General features: G+C 54.8%; 4 protein-coding genes across 4 annotated transcripts; 1 reads left to right on the top strand and 3 right to left on the bottom strand.

Annotated features, from left to right (window-relative positions):
• Positions 1-664: 664 nt before the first annotated feature.
• Positions 665-2657, bottom strand: BO87DRAFT_463574 (putative hexokinase Kxk). The gene is made up of 5 exons (XM_025629243.1): positions 2519-2657; positions 2313-2435; positions 2205-2230; positions 1709-2116; positions 665-1646 (listed from the first exon to the last, which is right to left on the bottom strand). Exons 1-5 carry the CDS (start codon positions 2556-2558, stop codon positions 771-773), a joined length of 1473 nt encoding a protein of 490 aa, XP_025474250.1. The 5' UTR covers positions 2559-2657; the 3' UTR covers positions 665-770.
• Positions 2658-3077: 420 nt separating this feature from the next.
• BO87DRAFT_420160 (SIR2 family histone deacetylase) lies at positions 3078-4866 on the bottom strand. Its single transcript, XM_025626991.1, has 2 exons — positions 4479-4866; positions 3078-4367 (listed from the first exon to the last, which is right to left on the bottom strand). The coding sequence occupies exons 1-2, from the start codon at positions 4599-4601 to the stop codon at positions 3354-3356; spliced, it is 1137 nt and encodes a 378-aa protein (XP_025474249.1). The 5' UTR covers positions 4602-4866; the 3' UTR covers positions 3078-3353.
• Positions 4867-4959: 93 nt separating this feature from the next.
• On the top strand, positions 4960-7892 carry BO87DRAFT_346143 (Golgi transport complex subunit COG4). The gene is made up of 2 exons (XM_025620889.1): positions 4960-6361; positions 6410-7892. The coding sequence occupies exons 1-2, from the start codon at positions 5171-5173 to the stop codon at positions 7685-7687; spliced, it is 2469 nt and encodes an 822-aa protein (XP_025474248.1). The 5' UTR covers positions 4960-5170; the 3' UTR covers positions 7688-7892.
• A 593-nt stretch (positions 7893-8485) lies between these two features.
• BO87DRAFT_210648 (ammonium transporter) lies at positions 8486-10788 on the bottom strand. Its single transcript, XM_025618620.1, has 4 exons — positions 10539-10788; positions 10149-10480; positions 9497-10088; positions 8486-9440 (listed from the first exon to the last, which is right to left on the bottom strand). Exons 1-4 carry the CDS (start codon positions 10645-10647, stop codon positions 8797-8799), a joined length of 1677 nt encoding a protein of 558 aa, XP_025474247.1. The 5' UTR covers positions 10648-10788; the 3' UTR covers positions 8486-8796.
• Positions 10789-11014: the final 226 nt, after the last annotated feature.

The following is an 11014-nucleotide window of genomic DNA, read 5'->3' as shown; positions in this document are numbered from 1 at the left end:
GGGGGGGAGATACTGTGTATGCTAGGTAGAGTAGAAGGAGGGTTTGGTAGGTAGGGTGGAGCGTCAATCAATGGTGGTGTAGTAAAGAGAGAGGGCTGAAGGAAGAAAAAGAAGAAGAAAGGGATAGAGTAAAGCAGGAGGGTAAATAGGGCTATATTTATATAGTACTACTACATCTACTACAGTAAACACAGTTGCTGGTAGTGACGAAATGACATCGGGCTGCAGTATCTACCAGGTTCATCCATGATGGCTCCTACATGATACATGCAAGGATTCATAACGATGTGCATTCCAGTCCAGTTCCAGGATGAATCAGTGGTCAGGGCCAGATGATCCCATCCCGTCTGTCTGGTCCACGAGATTTCAAGCATTCTTTGTCTATCCCGCTAGGAATGTTTTATCGGGGTCCCCTTTCCTTCCTGTGCAACCAAATCAACACTGACCAGCTGAGTGACCGTGCACATTCTTTCGTTTTTACCTTTCGGTTGCATTGCTTGCTGCGGGGGTTTTGTGTTTACAGACTGGCTGGGGTGGCAGGTCCAGTCGGTAGAGACGGTAGAGTTACACATTCAGTGGCTTCCTGGCTGGCTTCTTAATCACTACAAGGATTGCTCCAGACCAGACCAGGCCGGGCCAATTCTTCATAATAACTTTCGTCGGGCTTCTCTACTCATGTTCATTCAATTATTTTCATTCCGTCCACCCCGTCTCAACACCAGAGAATAAATAATCACATCAAAGAATTCGAAAATATGTGCGCCAGGTCATTATAGCAGGGTCTTCATATCGGCCATGTTCCGGATACCGCACAGGTTGCCGGCCTTGACCCGCTTCAGGGTCAGCGCCGCAATCAGCGCAGCTCCCACACCAGATCCATCCTCGGCCGCCATGATGGTCACCTTGTCCTTCTCCTCCGGAGCCCAGTCCAGGATCTCCCGCAGAGCCTTGGCTCCGCGTGCCTTGAAGTGAGGGTACTTGGTGAAGACGGAGCCGTCAGCACCAACGTGGCACGAGTCGATCTTCTTCTTCGTGCAAATGGCGGCAACACCGCAGGCCGACAGGCGAGCGGCACGCGTACCGATGAGCTCGGCCAGGCGGCGGATCATCTCCAGCTCCGCCGGGGTAGCCTTGATGTTGAGTTCGCGCTCCATGAGCTCCTCGGTCTCCTCCAGGTTCTCGTAGGGATCCTCCTCGATGGCCGCCAGGAAGGAGGAGTCCAGGATGTAGGGCTTGCGCAACTTGGTGGTGTCCTGGCCGTTGAAGATGAGGCCGGGGCGGTTCTCCACCAGGTCCATCAGGGCCAGACGGAAGATCTCACCCAGGTACAGACCGGCGGTCATCTTCTCGAAGGCCTGCTGACCGGGACGGGGCGAGTCACGGTCGATGATGTGGTCGTACTTGGTCAGGGGCAGCACGACGTGCTCGTTGTCGAAAGCGCCATACTCGCAGTTGATAGCCACGGGCATGTCGGCGGGCAGGTTCATGTGGGCGAGCTTAGGGATGGAGCCAACATTCTCCATGTAGGCGGCGTTGACACCGGTACCGAAGATGCAGCCGATCTTCATGTCGGTGTCGGTGTAAGCAGAGGCGATGAGGGTTCCGGTGGTGTCGTTGATCAGAGCAGCCACCTTGATGGGCAGGCCCTGGATAATTGCTACATTAGCTCGAAGAACTTTGCGTGATTTGCTATCGGGGATTGACGTACGCGCTTCTGCAGGATGGCCTCCAACGGAGGGACGACGTCGTGGCCCTCGACACCATCAATGTCGAAACCCTTGGTCCAGCGCTGCAGGACACCGTGGTCGATGTAGTCCTGGGTGGCGGGGTAGGAGAAGGTGAAACCCAGGGGCAGCTTGGAGATCTTCTCGTTCTCGTGGTGAGCCTCGATGAACTGCTGCAGGCAGTCGGCGATGTATTCCCACAGCTCCTCGGCAGTACCGGTCTTCAATTCCTCGGGCATGCGGTACTTGGATTGGGTGATGTCGAAAGCACCCTTCTCCTGGGTCAGGGTAATCTCACAGACACGCAGGTTGGTGCCACCCATGTCGAGGGCGAGGAAAGTACCTTGTTCGTCGCCATCGGGGAATCCCATCACCCAGGTGACGTTCATAGGCTGGGTGGGGGGGAGAAAGAGGTTAGTCGGGACGAAGAAAACGGACGAATTGAGTCGATTGATGCATGTCATGAGCCAATGCACTTACGATGTTTCCGCCCTCGACACTGAGACCTGTTGTATAGAAGAGAATAAGTCAGTCGGAGTGATGCATTCCGGGCCGCATTGAAAGCGGGTAAAGTGGAAAGAGACGCACCCTTTTCCAATTCCTTAACAAAGTGGTTGACGATCTGCTTGAGCTTGGAGCGATCAACGGTGAATTGCTCCTCGAAATCCTTGATCTGCTGCAAAAGGTTCTGGGGAACATCGGCCATAGAACCTGGAGAAGCAGAGGGGCAGCCATCGGGTCAGCGATCGGCATCCCGAGAAATAGAGGGGAAAGGTGGGAGAGCTTGGTATTACCCTTGCGGGAAGGGGGACGCTTAGGACCGATTCCAACCATGATGACGGTAAGAGATGATTAGATGGGGGGGGAGAGGTTGTAGATGATAATGAAGAACAGTAGTGAAAGAAATCGAGGAGAAGATGGAGAAGAACAGAGTTAGAAACCGGGATGAGGGAAGATCGAGGGGGGGGGGGGAATGACGTGGGGCAGCAAGCAGCAAGCAGAATCGGAGACGTAAGTAATAATAATAAGTTACTTAGTGTTTTGGGCCCCGCAGTGGAGGAAGGATCGCCTTCACCGGTTGTTGCTTTGGGTGTCTCGCCGCTTCATGTCTTGTCGTTCCTCGTGGATTCAATATCTCCAGAGTTTAAGTAGTTCGGGCTCTACCTACGTGTCAATGTCAAGATAAGTATAGCATGAAGCTAAGAGCTGTCATGTTGTTTGCGGGAGACAATTTGCTGCGGAGGAATGTAAGTTATGTACTATGTATGTACTCCATCACTGCTGCTTCCTCTTCCCGCATTCTTTCTTAGTTCCTTCCTCTTTTAACTCATTCAATTCAATTCATCCACTATTATCTTCCTCTTCTTCTTTTGTTTACTATCAACCAGTTTACTACAAAACATCATGTGTATCATTATTCTATAGCCATACCAATTAATTTGTTTTTTTTCCTTCCATCATCTTGACTCCCGTCGAAATCCCAAGAAGCTCCAGGAACCATCTATCTCTCTGGTCTCGTCCACTCAGATTCTCTCCATTCCAGCCACCCAACGCCATCTCGCCCGGGCCTTCTCATCCATTCCATCACCATCTGGACCATGTGATCTCTCCTACATTTTCTTTTTCCTCTCACCTCCCTTCCTGCATCCGCGCCAGATGCGGGAAGACATGAGCCAATCCCTCAATCCGGTCGTTCTCCTCTGCAGCTTGCTTCTCCTTCCTACCCGCTGCTTCCGCGTGCGTGCCCGACTGTCGTTCCAGATGCTGCCGCACTCGCTGCTGGTACGCCTGCGAGATTCCCAATGTGCGATCAACCTCCTCTGTGAGCCGGTCCACTTCATCTTGCAGCCGCTCCTCCCGGGTTTGTGGGGATGCATTCTCCGCCGCCCGTGTGGCCGGGTCCGGGTTCGTCCTCTCCCACAGCTCCTCTAACTCCTTGCCCCAACCCAACGCCCGTGCCAATCGTCTCACCCCTGTGTCGCAGTCACCCAACACCAATACATCGTCCGGGCGGGATCCCAGCCCACCGACCCGCTCCATGTTGATCAGCACGCGGGGTACTCCATCACTAACGAATGCGGGCAGACTGGCAAACGGCTGCACTTGTAGACTGGTTCCCATAACAATGCACAGGTCCGCCTGCTCGGGGAGCTCCCGGTTGTCGAAGAAGTCAGCCGGCAGCGACTCCCCGAAGAAGACAATGTCGGGCTTTACCAGCCCCTTGCACTGAGTACAGTACGGAACTTTTCCGTTGGTGATAGCCTCTTTCATCAAGTCCTCGGGGTATTCCGCTTTGCAGTCGATGCAATGCTGGGTCGCAAAGCTCCCATGCGCCTCGACAATCTTATCACCCGGCACCCCCGCCAGCCGCTCCAGGCAGTCAATGTTCTGCGAGAAGTGCTTCAGTAGCATCCCCTTGTCGTAAAGTAGCTTAATGAACGAATGTGCGATGGTAGGTCTGAACTGACCCGGGGCAAGTTCCCGGGCCAGGGCGTAGAATGGGCGGGGATTCTGGCGGAAGAAATTGATGTCGAAGACGGCTTCGGGATCGGGCAGGTCCAGATGGGCGAGATTCGAGTAGATGCCGGTGTCTGGCGAGCGGAAATCGGGAATTCCGGCCGAAGTACTGATGCCAGCTCCGACCTGTAGACGTACCTCCTGTTAGCTATATCCCCACTCAATCTCATTATTGGGGATGTAGAATTCGATCTGACAGAGTGCGGGGGAGGGGTAATCGGAGGGGAAAGTTCATACCATCACCACCACGCGCTTCACGGGCTTTTGCTTGACATATTTGGCAATCGCCTCGATGCTGCGTGCCTCCAGCACTGACGGGGGCGTGTGCTCATCTACCAGGGTCGAGGATTCGTTGCCCATGGTGCGTGGCCGGCGACCTGTTCGGGGTCGGGCGTGCTGGTGTCGGGGTTTGCGACGGCGACCAATGATGACGGTATACGACCAGTTCCAGTCGCCAAGGAGAAGGTGCTTGGAGTAAAGCAGTTCAAGGGTTAGACAGCGGGTGAAACCGTCGATATCGTGAAGAGAAAAGTGCGACTGGAAATCTGAAGATGACGTCGAATGCAGCAATCGGCAGAATTGCTTGTCCCCTGTGGCGGCCTGAGGTATCTATATCTTATGTCCCGTGATTCTTGTACGCCTGAATCTATCTAATTCCTGCCAGATCAATTCTAAGATCAATGATGAAAGAATGCGGTGAATCTCAAGCAGCTCTCGAGGCTGTTCTCTCTCTTCCACACTCTTCATCCTGGTGGCCATTATTCTGAGGCACCTGCAGCACCTAAGGGCTCAGGCAGCTCCCCAGCTGCTGACCGCCTGCGGGCCGAGTGCCAGATGGCCTTCCTTTCCCTTCATCATGTCCCTCTATGCTTCTGAGTGATCAACTGGGTATATCGCCGGTCCATCTCGCTCTTGTCTGATCACAGACAATGTCCAATTCCACGGCCGGCATGGCCAATGGCCATGCAGTGCCTCCCTCGCATCCCGCCCCCGACATCTTCAATGCCAGCTCCGTTGCCGAGATCAAGGCCACCTTGTCGCACCTGCACCACCAGGAGGCCTCTGTTACAGCTCGCCTGGATGCCCTCGTGGCCTCCCAGAAGGATTTCTCTCGCGAATTGGGCCGACTCGACCTACTCCGCGCCCATCTCGGTTCCCAGACCAGCACCACCCGCGCCATCAGCCATGGCATGCTGGCCGATGCCGCGACCACCGCGGATCGCATCTCCAGCGCCGTCCGTCGCCTCGATCTAGAACAATCCCGCGTGAAGGCAACCCTGGAAGTGGTCGAACAGGTCTCCGAGCTCAAGGCCTGTGTGCTGGGCGTTGCAGGCTCTATGGGTGCGCCGCAGGACTGGGAGACCGCCGCCAGCTATCTGAACCGGGCCTCTAAGATCCCCCCGGAGGTCGCGCAGGGGGCCTTTGCCGCGGAAATGGTGCCGACGGCCGAGGTGCCCGATCCGCCAAATGTCACGCTTGATAACGCCGCGGAATCGCTCTGTGGCTTGTTCCTGCGCGAATTCGACAAAGCCGTCAAGGAGAACAACGGTGCCCGCATCACACGCTTCTTCAAGCTCTTCCCCCTCATCGGTCGGTCCGAGGTGGGTCTGGATGTCTACGGCCGCTATGTCTGTCAAGGCGTGGCGGCGCGAGCTCGATCCAACCTCAACGCTGGCACAGGGGCTTCGCCAAGCAAGGACGGCTTCTTCTACGCCAATGCGCTGACCAAGCTGTTCGAACATATCGCTCAGATCATCGATGGTCACGGCGGCCTGGTGGAGCGTCACTACGGCCCGCGTAAGATGAACCGAGTCATTGAGCGTCTGCAGCTGGAGGCCGATGTCCAAGGAGGCATCATCCTGGACACTTGGAGCGACGAGCGCCATGTTGACCGAAAGCTGACTGACACCAAGTCCTACGCTTTCACTTTCCTCGTGCAGAGCTTCCTCCCTCCGCAGCGCAGCGGAACACCCCGGTCCAACTCGCCTGCCGTACGCGATGCCGCTGCGGCCGATGATGAGGGCGTAGATATGAAGGAGATTGACGGGCTTCTCAACGAGATGGCTGTCATGCTTGGTCGCTGGTCTCTATATTGCCGGTTCCTGGCCGACACCTGCAATGTAAGTCCTACCCACCGCATTCTCCTTGTCTTAACTAACTCAGTCCAGCCCCCGGAAGCGGATGATGACCAGAAGTTCGCCCTGCCGCAATTCCTCCGGGAATCGACCCTGGCGAAGAAGATCAACGACCGCCTGGCCTCTCCGTTCAACACCATGACCACTTTCTTCTTCCGCCGGTCGGTTGAGAAGGCGTTCCAGCTGGACGAACAGCCCTCCGGCCTGACCCTCAACCCGCAAAGACCGCTCAAATCCGAGCCACCACACATCACGTCCGCTGTCGACGACATCATGTACATCGTCAACAAGGTCCTGCAGCAGTCTCTCGTCACGTCGCAGATCTCCGTCGTCACCAGCGTGGTGCCCACGCTCTCGCGCGTTCTTGGCTCCGACTTCATCGGCATGACCCAGCGCAAAATGCGTGACGAATGCTACCCTCGCGCCGCCGTCCAGGGCGGCCAACCTCCCGAGCAACTCGTTATCTCCTTCCTCGTCCTCATCAACAACCTCGACGTCGCCGTCGACTACGTCCGCCGCATCCTACAAAACCACACCGAGCCCAAAAAGTCCATCGGCCCTGATGGCCAGGTCGAGGAGACCGACCCTCTGCGCTCCCTCTTCCCCGTCCCGGAAGAAGCCCGCCTCGCCACACAAACCCTCCAATCCCTCTCCGCCTCCTTCGAGTCCAAAGTCACCGACCTCCTTACAGACGGCATTCAAGTTGTCTTCAATAACGTCATCAAACACCGTCTCCGGCCCATCCTCTCCGACGCCTTCCGCGACATCGAGTATCAACCCCGCGAAGACACCGATCCCACCCGCACTGTCTACCATGACTACGACTCCGATGATCCGGACTACATGGCCGACGGCACCGTCCCGGATGACGACGACCCCACCAGCCGCGCAGAGCTCGTCCGCCCGCGCTTTGCCGCCGCCTGGACCGAACTGCTCCTACCACTCAGCCGCATCCTCACCGCATCCGCCTTTGACCGTCTTCTCACCGTCACCATCGCCTACCTCTCTCGGCTCCTGGAGAAGCGCCTCTGGTCTTACCATGGCCGCGTCAACGCCCTGGGCGCCACCCGCCTCGAGCGCGACGTATCCGGGGTGGTCAGCGCCGCCGTCGACGTGGGCGGCACGCAAGCAGCGCCAGGTCGATACCGGCACCGTGAAGCATTCACCCGGTGTCTGCAAATGGTTCTGGTCATGGGCATGGACGAAGACGAGTGGGAAGATGTTCTCCGAGGTGGAGAGACAGCTGAAGTGGTGGATAAGTTGAGTCGCGAAGAGAGGATGAGAGTGAGAGGGATGGTGAGACGGGTATAAACTCTTTCACTTTCCACCTTCCACTTTCCTTCATTCTCCCTGTTCATATTACTAGCCCTTCCTCGGCAGAGACAGAGCTTCTAGCCCTTGTTACCTTTCTACAACCGCATAAAATAAGTTCTGACAGCGTCGTCTTGTTCAAAAATACATACGTATTGCGTTCTCTTGTATATAGTACCTTAGCATATCACACATACCAAGCAAGTCATCTTACCACAATTCCAAACTCCAAGCCCTTCAAATACGTAATTACCTTGTTCTCTTCAATTTTCCTGCACTGAAATGCACCTGCAACAAGAATCAATTAATGACGATACAGAATGTCAAACAGTGATTACATACATGAATACATGCGTACTTAGGGCTAGGTAGGCTCTACATGCATACATCCGAACCCCCCCACCTCCCCCATATATACAGGAAGAAGGAACTGAGGGGCCATGAAGAACATTTTAACGTACACATGGCATGGACTATTTGTATATATATTATATATTTTATGTATTGGGTCAAGCACGCTGCGTATATGAAAGGTTTAGTTTTCTCGGCCACGTGTTCGTGTGTATACGACAGCTTCGATGTTGGGAGGGGGGGGGGTTCTTTTTCTCGGAGGGAGGTCGAGTACTCCGCACATGCATGTGGTCTATCTGTTTACTCCGTACCGCCGTGGGGTATTTGGTAGCAATTCCGGGGTAGTACCGGGGACACGTTGTCAGCTGTCATTTGCGTCTAGGCTAGGTGATTTCAGACATCTACATCTACATCTTCCAGTATAGTGCAGCTATCATATGTTATGGATGGATCAATTGACTATCTATGCATGTGCTGGTATCACTCCATAAGCAAGATCTAGGAAACTAACATAGTCAAAAATAAACAATAACCCCCCGCTATAACCTAATATATACAATCCACCCAACAGGTAGATATACATAACCCGCGGGCTTTGTCCCTGAAAAACGCCAAACCAAATCGCCGCCAAATGTAATACATGTACCAAACAAAAAAAGTGGCTCAGCCGGGCTAATAAGAAAGGCATCGCTGGATATCACAGAAAGAGAAAAGAAAACAGAAGACATTAAGAAGTTAGAAAAGATGCAAAGTCCGACTCAGGTCGTCACCTTTTCGTTGCTTTGAGTGGCCGGGATAGGCTCTTCGACCGGCTCGGGCTCATGCGGCGCGTGGTGTTCTGCTACCTGTCGCGGCGCAGGCTGCATCTTCAGCTCCTGGATGCCCGAGTCACCCTCGCTGCATCCGCGGCTGTCCACACCAACCGGGGCGTGGCCGTCCAGCATCATCTCACTGTGCTCGCCGATTCCGTACCGCGCCGCGGCGGGGATCTGGTGGCCGTCTTCGAGCTGGTTGTGCTGCTGAGGGGTCCAGGCGAGGTAGTCACGACGGACTTCAACGTAGTCGTAGGCGAATTCACCCAGCTGGTCGTCGTCCATACCCAGCAGTTCGGCTTCTTCCGAGGCACGCAGTTTCAACCCGGGAATGGCGTTGATGGCGTAGGCGATGATGGCGGACATGACGAACGAGTAGGCGCAGGTAGCGACGACATAGGCGATTTGAATGTAGAGTTGCTTGTAGTTGTGGATCAGCCAACCTCCGGATCCCGATCCAGTGTTGACACCGTCCAGTCCAACAATCGCATCGTCCGCGAAGAGGGCGTTAAAGATAAGACCGACAATTCCCGCAACACCGTGTTCCGCGAACACATCCATAGAGTCATCGATACGGATCCAGTATTTCACTGTAAACTCAGTCAGTGTCTGAACGGGATAACTGTCAAGCAACTGCGTGACTTACCCTTGGTGGAGTAGTTGCAAATAATACCAGTCACAACGCCGAGGATCACACTAGCCCAGGGAGGGACGAAACCAGAAGCCGGAGTGGCCGCAACGAGGCCCGAGATGGTACCGGAGCACCAACCGACCATGGACCACTTGCGAGCCAAGCGCCAATCGAGAAGAACCCAAGTCATACCGGCGAAGGCCGCGGTCAAGTTAGAGTTCCAGCAAGCCATGGTGGCACGAAGGTTCGCTCCAAAGGCCGAGCCACCGTTGAACCCCAGCCATCCAAACCAAAGGAAAACGGTACCGAGTAGAATGAGAGAGACGTTGTGTGGGCGGAAGTTCAGCATCATCCGCTCCTGGCGACGGCCCAGGACCATGGAGTAGGCAAGTGCCGACAGACCAGACCCGATCTCGACAGGACCACCACCAGCGTAATCCAAGACTCCGTACTTGTAGGCCCAACCGTTCACGTTCCATGCCCAGCACGCCAGAGGACAGTACACGATCGTGGCCCAAATGAAGACGAAAACCATTGCGGGTAGCATGCGTCCACGTTCGGCCACAGCTCCCATGATAATTGCTGCCGTAACTCCGCAGAATTGCATCTATCCCAATTGCGTTAGCTATAAATTGTAAAATCCCAATTAAAGATCGTGATGATATACCTCATAGAAAGCGAAGAGGAGGTTCGGAATCAGCGGGGAGCCCGGACTAGGATCGGCCAATGTCTTCATCAAACCGAAGTTGCGCAGGTTACCGATGTAGCCGTTGGTTGCAGTCGGGGAAAAAGCGAGAGAATAACCCCAGAAATACCACTGGAAGGTGACGACGGAGAACGAAGCCATACAAGCCCAGATCATACTCAGAGCTGACTTGCGGCGCGCGAGTCCGGAATAAAGGAAAGCGAGACCAGGAATCATGACCATCACCATGGCGGAGGACACGATGATGAATGCTTGATCACCGGATTGAAACCATTTGTTCAAGTTTTCCGTTCCTAGCCAACAGGTGAGTCATGGGAAGCCAAAACGACCAACAAAGGCAGAGTAACTAACTGGAATCGCCACCGATATCGTTGGTCGTGAGAGCCTCGTAGTCGGAGGGAGCGCCCGTCCAGTTGTAGGACGCATATTGCGGGATAAAGACGCCAGGTTTGTCCGACATGGTGGGAAAGAAAGACTATCGAAGGTAACACGAGGAATTGACGGGTCGAAATGATCTTCTGACGGGCGTTGTGAAGTCACCACCGCCGAGGAATGTTCTCAGGCCGAGAGAACAGGCGGGTGGTGGAGAGGGTGTAGTTCGAGTGGGTGGCGGCAAGAACTGCAGAAGCGAGATCGGGATCGAAGATCGAAGACGGAACTGGCGAAATAGAGTATCTGCAAGGGCGAAAGGGGGAGAGAGAAAGGGAGGTGACACAGAGAGGAGGTTTGAGAATTAATTGGAATGGAGGGAAGTGACAGAGACAGAGAGAGAGAGAGAGAGGGAGAGGGAAGAAGGGCGAGTCGATTGAGAGACCGGCAGCGGGAAT

Source organism: Aspergillus neoniger (genome assembly GCF_003184625.1).
Source record: "Aspergillus neoniger CBS 115656 unplaced genomic scaffold BO87scaffold_60, whole genome shotgun sequence".
Classification (NCBI taxonomy): domain Eukaryota; kingdom Fungi; phylum Ascomycota; class Eurotiomycetes; order Eurotiales; family Aspergillaceae; genus Aspergillus; species Aspergillus neoniger.
This window is presented reverse-complemented; position numbering and strand designations above follow the sequence as displayed.

Bases quoted from the DNA above. Each gene is read 5' to 3' on its own strand.
- BO87DRAFT_463574 (XM_025629243.1), bottom strand. From the start codon at position 2,558: ATGGTTGGAATCGGTCCTAAGCGTCCCCCTTCCCGCAAGG. The intron at 2,436-2,518 runs GTAATACCAAGC...CTGCTTCTCCAG, and splicing joins GCGTCCCCCTTCCCGCAAGG to GTTCTATGGCCGATGTTCCC. The intron at 1,647-1,708 runs GTACGTCAATCC...GCAATTATCCAG, and splicing joins AGGCCATCCTGCAGAAGCGC to GGCCTGCCCATCAAGGTGGC.
- BO87DRAFT_420160 (XM_025626991.1), bottom strand. From the start codon at position 4,601: ATGGGCAACGAATCCTCGACCCTGGTAGATGAGCACACGCCCCCGTCA. The intron at 4,368-4,478 runs GTATGAACTTTC...GTACGTCTACAG, and splicing joins TGAAGCGCGTGGTGGTGATG to GTCGGAGCTGGCATCAGTAC.
- BO87DRAFT_346143 (XM_025620889.1), top strand. From the start codon at position 5,171: ATGTCCAATTCCACGGCCGGCATGGCCAATGGCCATGCAGTGCCTCCC. The intron at 6,362-6,409 runs GTAAGTCCTACC...AACTCAGTCCAG, and splicing joins TCCTGGCCGACACCTGCAAT to CCCCCGGAAGCGGATGATGA.
- BO87DRAFT_210648 (XM_025618620.1), bottom strand. From the start codon at position 10,647: ATGTCGGACAAACCTGGCGTCTTTATCCCGCAATATGCGTCCTACAAC. The intron at 10,089-10,148 runs GTATATCATCAC...CAATTGGGATAG, and splicing joins TCCTCTTCGCTTTCTATGAG to ATGCAATTCTGCGGAGTTAC. The intron at 9,441-9,496 runs GTAAGTCACGCA...CTGAGTTTACAG, and splicing joins TTGCAACTACTCCACCAAGG to TGAAATACTGGATCCGTATC.